Source organism: Naegleria gruberi, assembly GCF_000004985.1.
Source record: "Naegleria gruberi genomic scaffold NAEGRscaffold_7, whole genome shotgun sequence".
Classification (NCBI taxonomy): domain Eukaryota; phylum Heterolobosea; class Eutetramitea; order Acrasida; family Naegleriidae; genus Naegleria; species Naegleria gruberi.
In genome coordinates, this window is record NW_003163320.1 from 220,915 (window position 1) to 235,551 (window position 14,637).

The 14,637-nt window shown below is 33.6% G+C and overlaps 5 protein-coding genes across 5 annotated transcripts; all 5 read left to right on the forward strand.

Moving 5' to 3' along the window:
• Positions 1-1,345: 1,345 nt before the first annotated feature.
• On the forward strand, positions 1,346-2,137 carry NAEGRDRAFT_63568 (uncharacterized protein; the record flags this gene model as incomplete). Its single annotated transcript, XM_002680999.1, has 1 exon — positions 1,346-2,137. One exon carries the CDS (start codon positions 1,346-1,348, stop codon positions 2,135-2,137), a length of 792 nt encoding a protein of 263 aa, XP_002681045.1.
• A 70-nt stretch (positions 2,138-2,207) lies between these two features.
• Positions 2,208-5,402, forward strand: NAEGRDRAFT_63569 (uncharacterized protein; the record flags this gene model as incomplete). The annotated part of the gene is made up of 1 exon (XM_002681000.1): positions 2,208-5,402. One exon carries the CDS (start codon positions 2,208-2,210, stop codon positions 5,400-5,402), a length of 3,195 nt encoding a protein of 1,064 aa, XP_002681046.1.
• A 202-nt stretch (positions 5,403-5,604) lies between these two features.
• On the forward strand, positions 5,605-6,018 carry NAEGRDRAFT_78476 (uncharacterized protein; the record flags this gene model as incomplete). Its single annotated transcript, XM_002681001.1, has 1 exon — positions 5,605-6,018. The coding sequence occupies one exon, from the start codon at positions 5,605-5,607 to the stop codon at positions 6,016-6,018; it is 414 nt and encodes a 137-aa protein (XP_002681047.1).
• A 5,251-nt stretch (positions 6,019-11,269) lies between these two features.
• On the forward strand, positions 11,270-11,890 carry NAEGRDRAFT_31005 (uncharacterized protein; the record flags this gene model as incomplete). Its single annotated transcript, XM_002681002.1, has 1 exon — positions 11,270-11,890. One exon carries the CDS (start codon positions 11,270-11,272, stop codon positions 11,888-11,890), a length of 621 nt encoding a protein of 206 aa, XP_002681048.1.
• A 1,376-nt stretch (positions 11,891-13,266) lies between these two features.
• Positions 13,267-13,875, forward strand: NAEGRDRAFT_3448 (uncharacterized protein; the record flags this gene model as incomplete). Its single annotated transcript, XM_002681003.1, has 1 exon — positions 13,267-13,875. A coding segment is annotated over one exon (609 nt), but the record flags the coding sequence as incomplete, so codon positions are not given.
• Positions 13,876-14,637: the final 762 nt, after the last annotated feature.

The window sequence follows — 14,637 nt, forward strand, 5'->3', positions numbered from 1 at the left end:
TGTTTGAGTCTTTTGCCACCTTGTCAACTTCTGCTTTGGAACCAGTCACAAATGATTCATAAGCTATCTTTTGGTATTGAATTTTGTAATTTTGAGCCAAATAAATTGGCAAATCATACTTGTCAGATTTTTCGTGAGAAAGAATTCCAATAGCCCTTTTTCTTAAAATTCTATAATTCATAAAATTAATATAGTTTAAACTCTCTGAAAATGGAACCAATTTGTAAAACCATTTGTAATAACTTAAATATTGAGATTGATCCTTATTCGATTCAGCTGTGATTTCGCCAAACATGAATAAATTATTCGTGCAACTATCTGAAAGTGAGTACCAATTATCAAAGGATTGATCAATGTAATTTGTGTCCAGAAGTGGTAAATTTGACTGGCTCAACATTTGTAATACTCTTTCATTGGTTAGTTCATACTTTTTAAGATATTCACTCAAAGTCATAATTGAAAAACCGGCTTTTCCTGGATATTGAATTATATCTTGTTCGAAAGTTGTCGAATTTCCTTTCCCTCCTATTAATATTTCATCTTGATTACTAATTATTTGCGAAGAAGCACAAGAACTACTACTATAATTAGCAAACAATCGAATTCCTCCATATTTGATATTTGTCACAACATAGGGACCATAAATTTGAAAGAAATTATTGAAAATTTTCTCATCTGTACTTCTTTCAAGAGCTGCAAGAGCACTCATCATTTCACTATTGTGTGAAATTGACATTTTCTCATCTGCTTCACTTGTAATGTAGTACTGAGCACTAATTGTGCACGATAACTTTAGTTTCAATACATTAGAATAGAAACTCTTGTATCTATTCATTGTAAAAGGCCATAGTGGTGAATGTGGACTCATACTTTCTGATAATACTTTGTTTAGTCCATTCGTAGTGATTGTAGAGGAAAGTAACGTTTCACCCAACAAGGAAGTGTTACCTACCCCCTGATCACACACTCCATCTACAGTGTATTCCACTGGTTTCGGCAATGAATATTTGGTTTTGTAATTTGTGAAGGCAATATTCTTGGAGAATGTGATTCCACCATTTTGTGAATATTTTGCAGTGACAGAGAAGGGTCTTGTTTGTTGTTGATGAGTTGGATGACCACACAGAAGGAGAAGATGCAACAACAGAATGACTGCAAGTCTCATTACACATTCTCTTTCCATTTTTTCATGTTTTAAAACATATCGCATTAGTTATTGGAAAATGGCCGAAACGTGATTAAAGGTCAATATGAGAAAAAAATGAAACAGCTTCAGAGGAAATACATTGCTCACCAAGTGCTTATTCTATTGTTTGTCTTTTTAGCATTGTTTTCAAAAAGAACAATGTGTAACAAAGCTCTTGGGATCTCAACAATTGTTGTGGGAAACTTGACTAATCCGTTTGGCCTCTCCATAACCAATCAATCACTACTAGTGGCCAATACCATTGGTCAGACAATCCTCTATGTAGATTTGAATAATTACTTTAATTATAGTGTCATTGTGGGTGTGAAAGATGTTGCTGGATTTAACGGAGATGGTCAATTGACATATTTAAATATTACACTTGCCAATCCACAAAAAGCTTTTAAATATAATTCATTGATTTATGTGGCCGACACTTGGAATCAGAGAATTAGAGTTATTGATGGGAATTTTATGTATACTTTAATTGGTGATGGTGAATGTGGTGATTCCAAGAATGGAAATGATTTAAAATCTTTTCAATTATGTAATCCAACGGATATATTCGTATTGGATGATATAATTTATATATGTGATTCTAATAATCATAAAATAAGAAAGATACAAAATGGAACTGTTGAAACCATATGTGGAAATGGTGACAATGGATTTAATGGAGATGATATCAAGGCAGTTGACGCAAGTTTGAATGAGCCTCAATCTATATACGTTACCAGAAACACTAAAGGAACAGACCATATATTATATATAGCCGATACAAGCAATCATCGAATTAGGAAAGTGGAAAACGGAATTATTTCAACTATTTGTGGAAATGGTGAAAGTAAATATAATGGGGATTTGATTCCTGCTAAAGAAGCTTCTCTAAACAATCCAAAATCTGTATTGGTAACATCTGTTGGTGAGGTTTATTTCAGATTTTTCAAATAATAGAATTAGAAAAATTTTGACAAATCAAACAATAATGACAGTAACAGATTTAATAGATTCTCCAACAGGAATGAGTTTGGATGAAAAGAATAGCACTTTATATGTTTCTGAATTTCTTAAAGGTCAAGTGAAAAAGATTAGTTTTCAATGTTCATATGGATATAAGATAGATTCGTATTTCAATTGTGAACCATTCTGCGAAAATGAATGTAAACATGATGGAATATGTATTGCACCAAACAAATGTGATTGCTACTCTAAATATGATGGAGATTATTGTCAATATCCTATTTGCTATGGAATTCCAAGTAATATTAATTCCACATGTTCCAAAAATGGGGAATGTCAAGATTTTAACAAATGCCAATGTTATGATGGATATTTTGGAGATGATTGTACAGGAATACTTTGCTTTGGAAAGAACACAACAGATGCAACTGTTTGTTCTGGGCATGGTAAATGCATTGCCAAGAATCAGTGTTCCTGTACAGATGACATGTTTGGAGGATTGGAGTGTCAATATCCTAAATGCAGGGGAATAGAATCTGATAAGAAAGAAGTATGCTCATCACATGGTAAATGTGAAGCTCCAAATACGTGTTCATGCTTTGAAAACTATGTTGGAGAGGACTGCCAGTTTATTTCTTGCTTTGGAAAATATTCGAATGATTCTAATGTGTGCTTTGGAAATGGCAATTGTTCTTCACCAGATTTTTGCGCGTGTAGAAAAGGTTATACAGGAACTGAGTGTGAATATACTACTTGCTTTTGGAAAGTTTCAAACGATTCCTCTGTTTGTTCAGGACATGGCAAGTGTGTGAAACCTGACACTTGTGAATGTTCCAATCATGATCAGTTTACCGGTATTCAATGTGAAATACCAATCTGTTATGGTGTTCCAGCAAATAATAACAGTGTTTGCTCTTCACAAGGTACTTGTATTGATGTAGAAAGTTGCCAATGTAACTTGGGATATCATGGACCTATGTGTAATGTAATTGAATGTTTTAATCAATATTCCAATCAGAGTAGTGCCTGCAGTGGTCACGGGCAGTGCATTCTACCAAATCTATGCCAATGTCATGAGAATTCTTTCACTGGACTTGAATGTGAACTTCCAGTATGTAACAATATTACACAAACTGATCCAAGAGTATGTTCTGCTAATGGAGAATGCAAAGCAATCAATGATACTACGATATGTGATTGTAGGAATGGATATGCAGGAACTGATTGCGAATTTCCAACTTGTCTTGGAATTCCTTCATCTGATGTCGACAGAGTTTGTGGTGGAAAGGGAGATTGCTTGGCCCCTAATTTGTGTAAATGCAAAGATGGACTATATGATGGATTATATTGTGAATTTCCAACATGTAGTGGAAAATCAATGAGAAATAATACGGCATGTAGCGGTTTGAATCAAGGAATTTGTGAATCTCTAAACAATTGTGTCTGTAAACATGGATATACAGGAAACGAATGTCAAATTCCAATATGTTTTTCTGAATTGTCATCGTCACCTCTTGTATGCAGTGGACGTGGTACTTGTACATCAGCTGACCGTTGCAAATGTAAGAACGGCTATTCAGGAAAGAATTGTGAAGTTCCTCATTGTTTTGGTATCAGTGCTAATCTTTCAAGAGTTTGTAACTGGAGAAATGGTACCTGTGTTGATAAGGATCGATGTGAATGTAATTTAGGATATCATGGCAATAATTGTCAAGTTCCAACTTGTAATGGAATTCTCTCTACTGAGCCGTCATGTTGTGGAGGACCATTGCGAGGTCAATGTTTGGCTCACAACTCTTGCTCATGTGCCCATGGTAAATATGGTGGACCAAATTGTGAGTTTTCCTATTGCTTTGGAATACTTTCGAGTGAGGCAAATGTTTGTAAGGGAACGGGAACTTGTATTTATCATGACAAGTGCGAATGCCATCTTGGTTACGCTGGTAGTGATTGTGGAGTCCCTTTAGAGGCAGTGTATATTGCCTCATCGATTGGCGGAGTTATTGTCTTGGCCTTATTAGTCATTCTCCTTGTTGTTTGTTCCTTGTATTTGAGAAAAGTTATTAAGGCAAAGCAAAATTTGAAAAGAATGGAGAATCTTGTCGATGATAGGGAAATGTATACATCATTGGTAGAAACCAGTTTTCACAGCACATCCTCGAAGGATTTGTTTTTAAATCCGAGTGACTTTCAACCAATTCAGGGACAATACAGAGCCATGGAAGGTGGGCAAGGAAAAGTCTACGTCGCCAATTATATTGGTATCAAAGTTGCACTTAAAAAGTTCCATAACAATGTTCCAAATGATGACATGGACGAATTGTCAAATGGAATTTCTGAAGACATTGAAAAGGAAATGAGAATGTTAAACGGTCTAAGACATCCAAGTATTGTTACATTTTATGGATATACTCTCTATAATGGATCTCCTTCCATGGTTATGGGATACGTTCCTCACGCCCTAAATTCAATCATTTACAAAATAAGGAGAGGTCAGAAAATGAGTTTGGATTTGAAAATTCAAATAATTTACAATGTTAGTCAAGGATTGGAACATTGTCATACAAGATCTCCTCCAGTGATTCACAGAGATATAAAATCAGCAAATATTTTACTGGATGTCAAGTCTGAAGAGGAAAATATTATTTCAGAAGTAACAGAAGTCAAGATTTGTGATTTTGGATTAAGTACTAAAGCGGATAGAGCTGAAACAAAGGTTATAGGTACTCCACATTATATGGCACCTGAGCTATTTACTTTGAGAAATATGTACACTGACCTGTTTGTAAATGATGATGAAGATGAAGATGAAATTACAGATGGCAGCTTTGATGATTCAGTGGATTATGACACATCTTCCGATGTATATTCTTTAGCTATTGTTATGTGGGAGCTATTCTTTGAATTACCACCGTATGACATGTCCGTTTATGATCAATGTCATCCTTCACTTTTTAGAAAAATTGCCAAACATCGAAAAATGTCTGCCCAAGCCTCCAAAGATTTACTTTCAAGAGGTATTCTCCTGAGTAAGGCTAATTTCAGACCATTCATCCCATTCGATGATAGCAACACTCAAGATTGGTTATTGAATTACAGAACCTTTGATGTTAAATTATTTGGAATTGACCAACTTGAAACCTTAACTAAACAATTCATAAATCTCATGAAAGAATGTTGGAAGACAGATCCATATCAAAGACCTCAATCTTCCAAACTCAAAGAACAACTCCAAAAGATGCTGAATAAGAAATAAATAACTTGACATTTGAATGGTAATTGAAAAAATCCAATCGACAAGCATTTAAAGACAATAAAATTCAATTTTCTTCAACCTCTGAGAATATTAACATTTGAATTTCTTGTAAAGCAAAGACCTGTCCTCTTGTCTTACCCTTCAGCCGTCACAATTTTACTTCACACATCAAAACTTCTAAAAAAAATAATACTAAAACAAAATGCCTAACGACGCCTACGATTACTCAGTCAAATTAAAGACAGAATTCGAACCAGTTCTCAAATTCTTCGAAGTAAAACCAACAGGAAATCTCTTCAAAGATTTAACACTTTTAGCAGAAGCCATCGAAGGCGCCAAAATTGATGAAAAATTGACAAAATTCTTTTTCGATTTTTATGATCGTGACGGCAATGGAACAATAAGTCGTGACGAGTTATCAGTTCTTGTTCGGGATATTGGTGAAGCTATGGGTGATGATTCTATGAAGAATATTACTGATAGTCAATTAGATGATGCTATGGCAATTTTGGATGAAGATGGATCAGGTGAAATTGAATGGAATGAATTTAAGAATTGGTTTGATGAATTGATGGTATGTTTTTATATATTTATAATATTTAATTATAATATTTAAATATTATTAAATATAATGATGATGATGATATTTAACATTGCCTGTTTCGGAATAATTATAGCAAAATGATGATGGTGAACAAAAGTAAAAAACCAAATACATCACCACACCCATGATGATTCATTCCCTTTTCTCTTTCCATATATATTTATAAATTATGATTCTAACACATCATTCAAACAAAAAAAAAATTGTATAAAACTTCGAAATTATTTTCATTTGGTGCGGAATATTATTTTCTATTAGATTATCTAAAAACTTGAATTTTCACATCAATTTTAGAAGAAGTGTCATCTTCAGATCAATTTACAAAATATTTTACTATTGACATTTTAGAAAAAATTCTCTTCTCTTTAACTTTTACTAAAGCTTACTCGGTGGCAAACTTGTTCTTCATCGGAAAAGATGAAATCACTTGGATGGCCCAAAGATACCACTCACTGTGGGCAAAGATACCATTTTGTTGATATTTTTATGAGTAAAGAACGGAGAAGATTAAACACTTTAGAGTGGCAATTATGTTGAAAATATTGACTTGAATGTAATTGATGAGAATAGTCCTGGATGACAATCATACAAGGAAATGAAACAAGAGTGGTATTTATCACATTGTGATATTCTTGACAACAGGTTTTTGAATGATGATCATATCACTTTACAACATCATCAAGACATCACCAAATAACCTATGAGATAGTCCAAAAAGAGAAAATTCAAAAACAGGGCAATGAACAACCAGAAGACATTAGCAAATGAATCATACCATTAATATTGACAAGATGCAAAGGTTTGACGTGTTAAGAAGGGATTATTTATGCAAATTTCGCTTCTTGTTTGAATATTGTCACTTTCCATCAAATATTGCAATACAACATCAAGAGGCATTAACTTATAATAGGGCCATGCGAAAATAATCGTTGGCTCCATATTCAGACTAGTGTTCTTATTCATTTTGTGCTCATCAGAAAATGTACTGTCCTAGAAATCTCTGATCATCAAACGATATGGCAGCTAATAGCTCAAAAATCAAAATCAAAAAAACATAATGACGTCCAGAGTGTTTCCTCAATCACAAAACACAGCTAGAGTCGCAGGAAGTGTAGTACTAAACGATGCAGAAACTTCCTCTCAATTTGGAGCAGGAACTTCTACCACTTCAAGCTCATTTGCTTCATCATTGGGTGGGAAAAGTGTTGTAAACAATGCAGGAATAAGTATTTTCTCACTGATAACAACTCTAAGACCTAAAGATACACTAGTTGGTGACGAGAATACTTACATGTTCCTAGGAATGATATTCTATCATATCTACTTGATATACAACTCTGTAATACTCTCATCACTTTCAACACCAATGATTAGAGATGACGATACTAGAACATTGTGGGGAGTTATACCTGGTTGGATATGGAGAGCTTTGTATTTTCCAATCAATTGGGCATCTGAATTCTATCCTTACTTTCTAATTATTTCACTATCAATAGCGTTTCTAATTTTACAATTTTCAACTTGTTTTGGAATTTATTATTGTAAATGGGCTTCAAGAAAGGGAGGAAAATTATTTGGAAGGATCAAGACATTTCTGCTGAATTCATTGTTATTCCAAAGAACTTTTACTTTATTCATCTTGTCTATTCATGCAATTTTGTTATCTCCAAATCTGGATTCCCAAAATGGAACTTTATATTATTTTCCAAGTCAATCTTTCAGCTCAGTGATACAAATAGTTTGTACCGTAATAGGATGTGTTGGAATATTGTTGAATATTGGTTTGACGGCTATTGCAACACTTTTAACTGCTGAAACGAGCCCTAAATTGAGCAAAAGAATTTGGTTTTCATTGTATTCAATTTCGCCTTTCATGTTCTTTAATTTTGTGAATCAAATTAGTTTAGTTTCAACTATTATTTGTACAGGACCTTATACCTATGTTGCTTCTATTGTGAAGATTGTAATGAACGTATTCCTGCTTATAGTAACGATGAAATCCTTACCATTCTTTAGAAAATGGGAGAATTGCTTTTATTTGGCATTGGTTAGTTTGAAAGTTTTTACTCCAATCCCAACTTTAATTTTGCAATTTCTTTCCTCGAATCAATTGAATCAACAAGAGATTGGTGGAATAATGACTGGTGTTACTTTTGCAACGGCAGTCATTTCTTTTGGATCTGGCTTTATTATTTCTTACGTTTGGTTAGTAATTGAAATGAAATCAGTCAGAAATATGATTTCTAATAAGGAAGACAGTTCCGCAGCATTGCTTCTTCTTGAGAAATCAAAAAAGAAACAAGATAGTCTTTCACTATTCCTAAGATTTGCAAGCAATAGTGCTCCAGAAATGAAAGTGAGGGAAGGAAGCGATTTTGACTTGGCCAAACATGCTGTAAACACACTAGTCAAACCAATTGAAAATGTTGAACTGTTAATTGTCAGTTCCTTATTTGTATCATTTGGTGGTATTCCAGATTATGATAGTTCTCAATCATTTAGTATTGGATTGGCTCTATTACAAAAATCTCAACGAATTTCACCATCACTAGCTCAGGTATTCAATATCATGTTAAGAAATGAAGAAATAGAATATCATGCCTTTCATGGAAATAATCTTGAAGTTTTAAGAAAACTTGTAATGGTTGAAAAGAAAGTGAAATCATTGTCTAGATGCCACAAGTCATTCTTTAAAGAATTATTGAATGATAAACCATCTATTGGTAAATTAGAACAGATTAATAGTGCCAGTTGTTCAATTTATAACGAATGCGACACAATTTATGATAATTTACTGGCTTCTAATAGATCCAACAAGACTCTGTTGAGATCGTATGCTTCCTATTTGGAAAAATACAAGTGGGAAATCCAGTTAGCAAAACAATTATTTGAGGAAGCTCAAGACAATGATGAAGATAAGAATAAGCAACCGTTTAAGGCATACGAATCCTCATTCCATAAAGGGAACACCTCTAGGTTTAGTATAGATTCACAAAGAGCTAATATGGATGGTTGGGATTCAGTAAGTGTTGCTGGTGTAGAAGAGAATGACGAAGAAAGAAAAGATCATGTTTTGAGAATGGCAATCAACTCTCCTATGTCAACAATTGTATATTCCACATTGTTTTTCCTATTCTGTGCTCTCTCAGTACTAACTATTTGTATCGTTGCTCCCGTTTCACTTGTATTTTCTCAGAGTATCAATGAGAGAATGACCATGCAAGAGAAGGTATGCCTAATGACCTCAGTTCCATACAAATTATTAGCTCAGATTCAAGCACTTCAAACAGAATATAATTTGAGAGGAAATAATACTGAAAAGCTACTTAATTCTACCATTGATTATACTAATAACTTGTTGGATACTGTTAAAACAGTGGTATCGGCTGGAGACAATAATATGCTAATGCCAGAAGTTGCCAGAGAATATTTGAAAAATCAATACGAACTTCAACTTCCAATTACAAATGATTCATTAATTGGAAAGGAAATTCCTGCATATACAGCCACCAACGCCTCTATTCAATTCTATTTATCTGCTATGTACACTCATGGAAAGACCTTGTTAAATGAATTTAATGCTATGGACGGACTGGTTTCGAATACCGATGAGAATTATGCTTTCTTATTTATTTTCTACAATAGAATTCCAATGACTTTAGCTTTCAATAGCTTGTGCTCTAAATTTGTTGAAGAAAGTGTATCTTCAATTGAAACAAATTTTGAACGCTTGTGGATAATCACAGTTTCCACTCTGGTAACTTATTTGAGTATTTCACTAATTTTCTTTACAATATTATTCACACACTCGAGAAGACTTGTTGTTGAGCTCAAAGAAATATTTAGAAGAATAACCAAAGATGAAATAGGGAAAGTTTATCACAATTTCGAAAAGAAAATAGATGATTCTATTAGCTCTTCAAATAACCTTTTGAAAATGAGCAATATCCTAATGATTGGAAGTTTCCTCTTTGTAATCATCATCTGCCTATGTTCCTTACTAGTCATTGTAGAGCTCAACAGCAACACCAAACAAAGTGCTCAATCCATGAATATTGTCGGTTCAATCAATGCAGTTTCATTAAGAACTGCAAGAACCAACTTTAGATTACTCTGGTATATTGATAGGATAAAGTATTTAACCTTGGAACCTTCATTTGTTAACCAAGAAAATAAGCAAGATTTACTAGATTTGAGAACTTATTGGAATTATGTTGTGGTAGGCGATGAATCAACTTCTTACACATCTGCCATTTATGGAAAATATGATGATGTTGATTATATATTATCTGATCTTTGTAATGATACTATTTCAATGGCTGATCCTTGTCACAGTTTAACTGCTGCCTTGACTGATTACATTACAAAAGCTCTTGATTACAATGAAGTGTTCTATTACCAAAAAAAGAGTCAGACATTTATGGTAAATGAATATTTTGGGAAGATATTCTATGTTACGCAGACAATTACTTCCAATTTACAAACTTTAATCTCTGCTCTTGTCACTCATGAAAAGGTTTCAAGTGTTGGGATAACAGCTTCTATGATTAGCTTATGTTTTATTTCCGCAATTTTATATGCTGTCATATGTTATTCATCCTTGAATAGGTATTGGAAAGAAAGAGCTTGTTTGAGAATGATGTTGAATTATATCAATTTAGATCTCATTGAAAGCAATTTGATATTGAGAGAATATGTCATGTCAAATGTTGTTCCTTCCTCAAAGATTTCCTCTAAAATAGTGCCATCTTTTGAAAGTGAGAAAGAAAAGGATGAAAAGATTGAAATGGTCAAGACCATATTGAATGGAGGCGTAGATTCTGCAATTATTTGTGATAAGGATGGAAATATTACAATTTTCAATAATTCTGCTGAGGAAATGTTTGGCTATTCCAGATCACAAGTTTTAGGTTTACCAATTCAAACTCTATTCACTTCTGAATATTCTGAGAGAATCATGAAATTGGTTTCTACTGGTGAATCGCATGATTCATTCGAAGCAATGTCTCAGAGACGAAACAAGACTCATTTCTCTTCAAAGGTTTCAGTTTCCATTTCCATTCATGAAAAGAAACAAATTTTGATTGTCTTTATTCGTGATATTACTCCAGAAAAGAAACAGAGTTTATTAATTGCTGAGGAAAAGAAGAAGAGTGAAGATTTACTTTTGAATATTTTGCCAATGTCCATGGCTTCAAAATTGAAGAATGGTGAGGAGCATTTATATGAAAAAGTGAATGATATTACTGTTTTCTTTAGTGATATGGTTGGATTTACTGCATGGAGTTCAAAACTGCAACCTAGTGAACTAGTTCATATCCTAAACTCGATTGTTACTGGATTTGATAAGCTGACTGAAATTCACTTGATTGATAAGATTAAAACTATTGGAGATGCCTATTTTTGTGTAAGTGGATTACACTCATGTAAATCTTCCGATCACCCAGAAAGAATGTTAAAGTTTGCCATTGAAATTATGTCCTTTTTAAAGAATATCAACACATCAAATCAAACATTAATTAATGTGAGAATTGGCATGCACACAGGCGATGCTGTTGGAGGAGTCATTGGATTTAAAAAGTTTGCCTACGATCTGTGGGGTGATACCATCAATACTGCCTCTCGTATGGAATCAACATCACTTCCAGGTAGAATTCAAATTTCCAGATCTACCTATGGAAGAGTTTATGACCTATTCGAATTTGAAGAGAGATTAATTGAAGTGAAAGGAAAAGGAGAATGTCAGACTTATCTACTGAAAGAGAAACATCATGAGAATCCAATAGCTCTTAATAACATGGCACAAGTGGAAGATAATGATCATTTAGAAGTTTCACAAGGACCATTTTCAAGCCATAAAGAAGATGAGCAACAGCAACAGTAAAAGTAAATTGATTTTACATCTTAAAATTGTTTCATACATCCAAATCCAATAAGGTATGGATAAAATGCTCCAATTAGAACGTTGAATATCGAAAATCAAACTCTGCAACACAGTAAAAATCAATGAAAAACTTGATTTTCCTCCCGTAACTCGAAAATGACAAGTGGAAAAAAGAGCGAAAACACATGTCCCAAGCAAATTCATTGAGCAATGAAGGTGGTGGTATCAGCAAAGATGTTAATCCACCTGTTGAAGATTTTCCGTCTGCCGAGGTGGAAGAGGAAGAATTTTACAATTCATCATTTGATGATAGAAAACAAGTGAGTGGGAGAATTGAAGAACAACAACAACATGATGACGATAATCCAATTTTGATGACTATTCCATCATCAAATTATGGATATTCCATCAATGATAATTCCGTTTCGCAACTACACCAACAACAACAAGGAGAAGAACAACAATTTAATTCTTCTTCGGCTACCATCCATGCCAATAGTTGGAAAGAGAAAATTCAAGCTATGAGAGGAGGTGGTTGGAGAGAGTATTTCAATATTGTTTCGATTTGTTCCTTTCTGACTGTAACATTGTGTTTCGCTGCTGTTTCGTTTATTTTCTTGATTTATCCATTTGTGTATGTGAGAGATTTTTCACACACTTTGGTAGAAAGTTCACAAATCAAATTGCAACCATACTATCCACTCGGTTATAAACCAAAAGGATATGTACCAAAGTTTTCTCAAGCAACCACCAAATTGACAGTTCCAGGAAATGCAAGATTCATAATGTTATCTTTTGTAGCAAATGCATCAGTGGAAGCTGTCGTTTTCAGAAATACTCTCACTTACTATAATCAATTCATTGATGCAACAGCTTTGAGTGCCTACTATACGAATCAGACACAATTCATATTCGATAATCCTTTGGAAAGAAGCTTTTTTGTAATTTCAGAAAATTACTATGCAACCAGATTCTTTGCAACAAAGATTATGAATCATACGAGTTTGGAGTTTGATAATTCTCCATTGAATAATGAAAACAAAACTGTGCTGTACATTGTTTGGAGAAATGAAAATTTAACTCCTCTCGAAAATACCATTGTAATCGATTATTGGTACAGACTTGAATATGATGATTATAGGGAGACTACAAGTTTCACATTTGCCATGATTTCATTTGGTGCTTTTGTTCTTGCAGCTAGTTGTGTCTTGTTAAATACTCCAACAGTTTCTGGAATTTTCTCAATAGTTTACAATTTCTTGAGAAATTTACTATCATTCAAAAAACCTCTACCTGAAAATGGAGAGTGGAGTATTGATAATACTTTAGCACGAGGAGCTGACATTATTTTCCAAGATTTGTCATTTGTCTCATTCACAGATAAGGTAATTTTATATCCAACAACTGGAATTTTGAAAGCTGGCAAGTTAACAGCAGTTATGGGTCAATCTGGTTCTTCAAAATCAACTTTTTGTAATGTTCTTTGTGGAAGAGCTTCCCATGGTATTCAGAAAGGAAAAGTCCTAATCAATGGAAATTCATTCTCTGGAAATACTAACAATTTAGTTGGATTTGTTACACAAGATGACATTATGTCTCCTCATTTAACTGTCAAGGAAACTTTGGAGTTTTCATGTAAGATTAGAAAGAATAAGAAGAATTCTGAAAAGGTCGAAGGTGTAATGCAAAAGTTAGGAATTACAAAAGTTCAAAATTCACAAACTTCAGTAATCAGTGGAGGTGAAAAAAGAAGAACATCAATTGGTATTGAAATGGTTGCAGACACACCAATTTATATTCTAGATGAACCTAGTTCTGGACTCGATTCAGAATCTGCTCTCTCCCTTTGTAAAACCCTTAGAGAAATAGCAGAAGAAAACAACTCGAATATTATTTGTGTTATCCATCAACCTTCATATGAAATATTGGAACAATTTCATGATATAATGCTGTTCAGGGAAGGTAGATTACTATTCCACAGTCCTGTACCAACTGTAATCCAATCACTCAAAGAGCATATCCCTTCTCATATTATTCGTAGCAATCCTGCTGATGAGATTTTGAGAACTCTTTCAACAGATTCTGTTGAAATTGTTAATTCCATTATCAAAAATACTGATCCAGCCATTCATTCCATTTCGAGAAAGCTCGAATTAGATTGGAAAGATATGAAAACTTCACCATTTTACATTCATTTCTATGCATGTTTTGTGAGAGCTGTCAAACAATTCTACAGAGATTGGAGAAATTTGATATTTGAAATTCTCATTTCCTTTGTTGTTGGTTTGCTTATTGGAGTATTATTTAATGGTCTTGAATTTATTGGAAGTGTTTCAAGTTCAAAATATAGCAAATGTCCAATAGAAATCAGAGCTGGTTGCATGCTTCCTCAATCGGATACGATTGCTCCATACTCATCTTTCCTCGTTTTGGCCATTGCATTGATATCTATAATGAGAGGTTTGAGAGTTTTTGGATTTGAAATTGAGAATTTCAAAAGAGAATCTCATGTAGGTCTCAATTCTTGGATGTACTTTTTATCGAAGGATTTGATTTCAATTTTTGTGATTGCTGTCATTTCTTTCAGTACTACATTTGGCATGTTATCTGCATTACCACATACTAACTTTTTCATTCTCTATGCCATTGTATTTCTAACAATTATGGCTGGTTTTCCAATTGGTTATACATTGTCATTCTTCTTTGATCCACAAATAGCTCAATTGGCAGCTGCCTTAGTAGTTGTA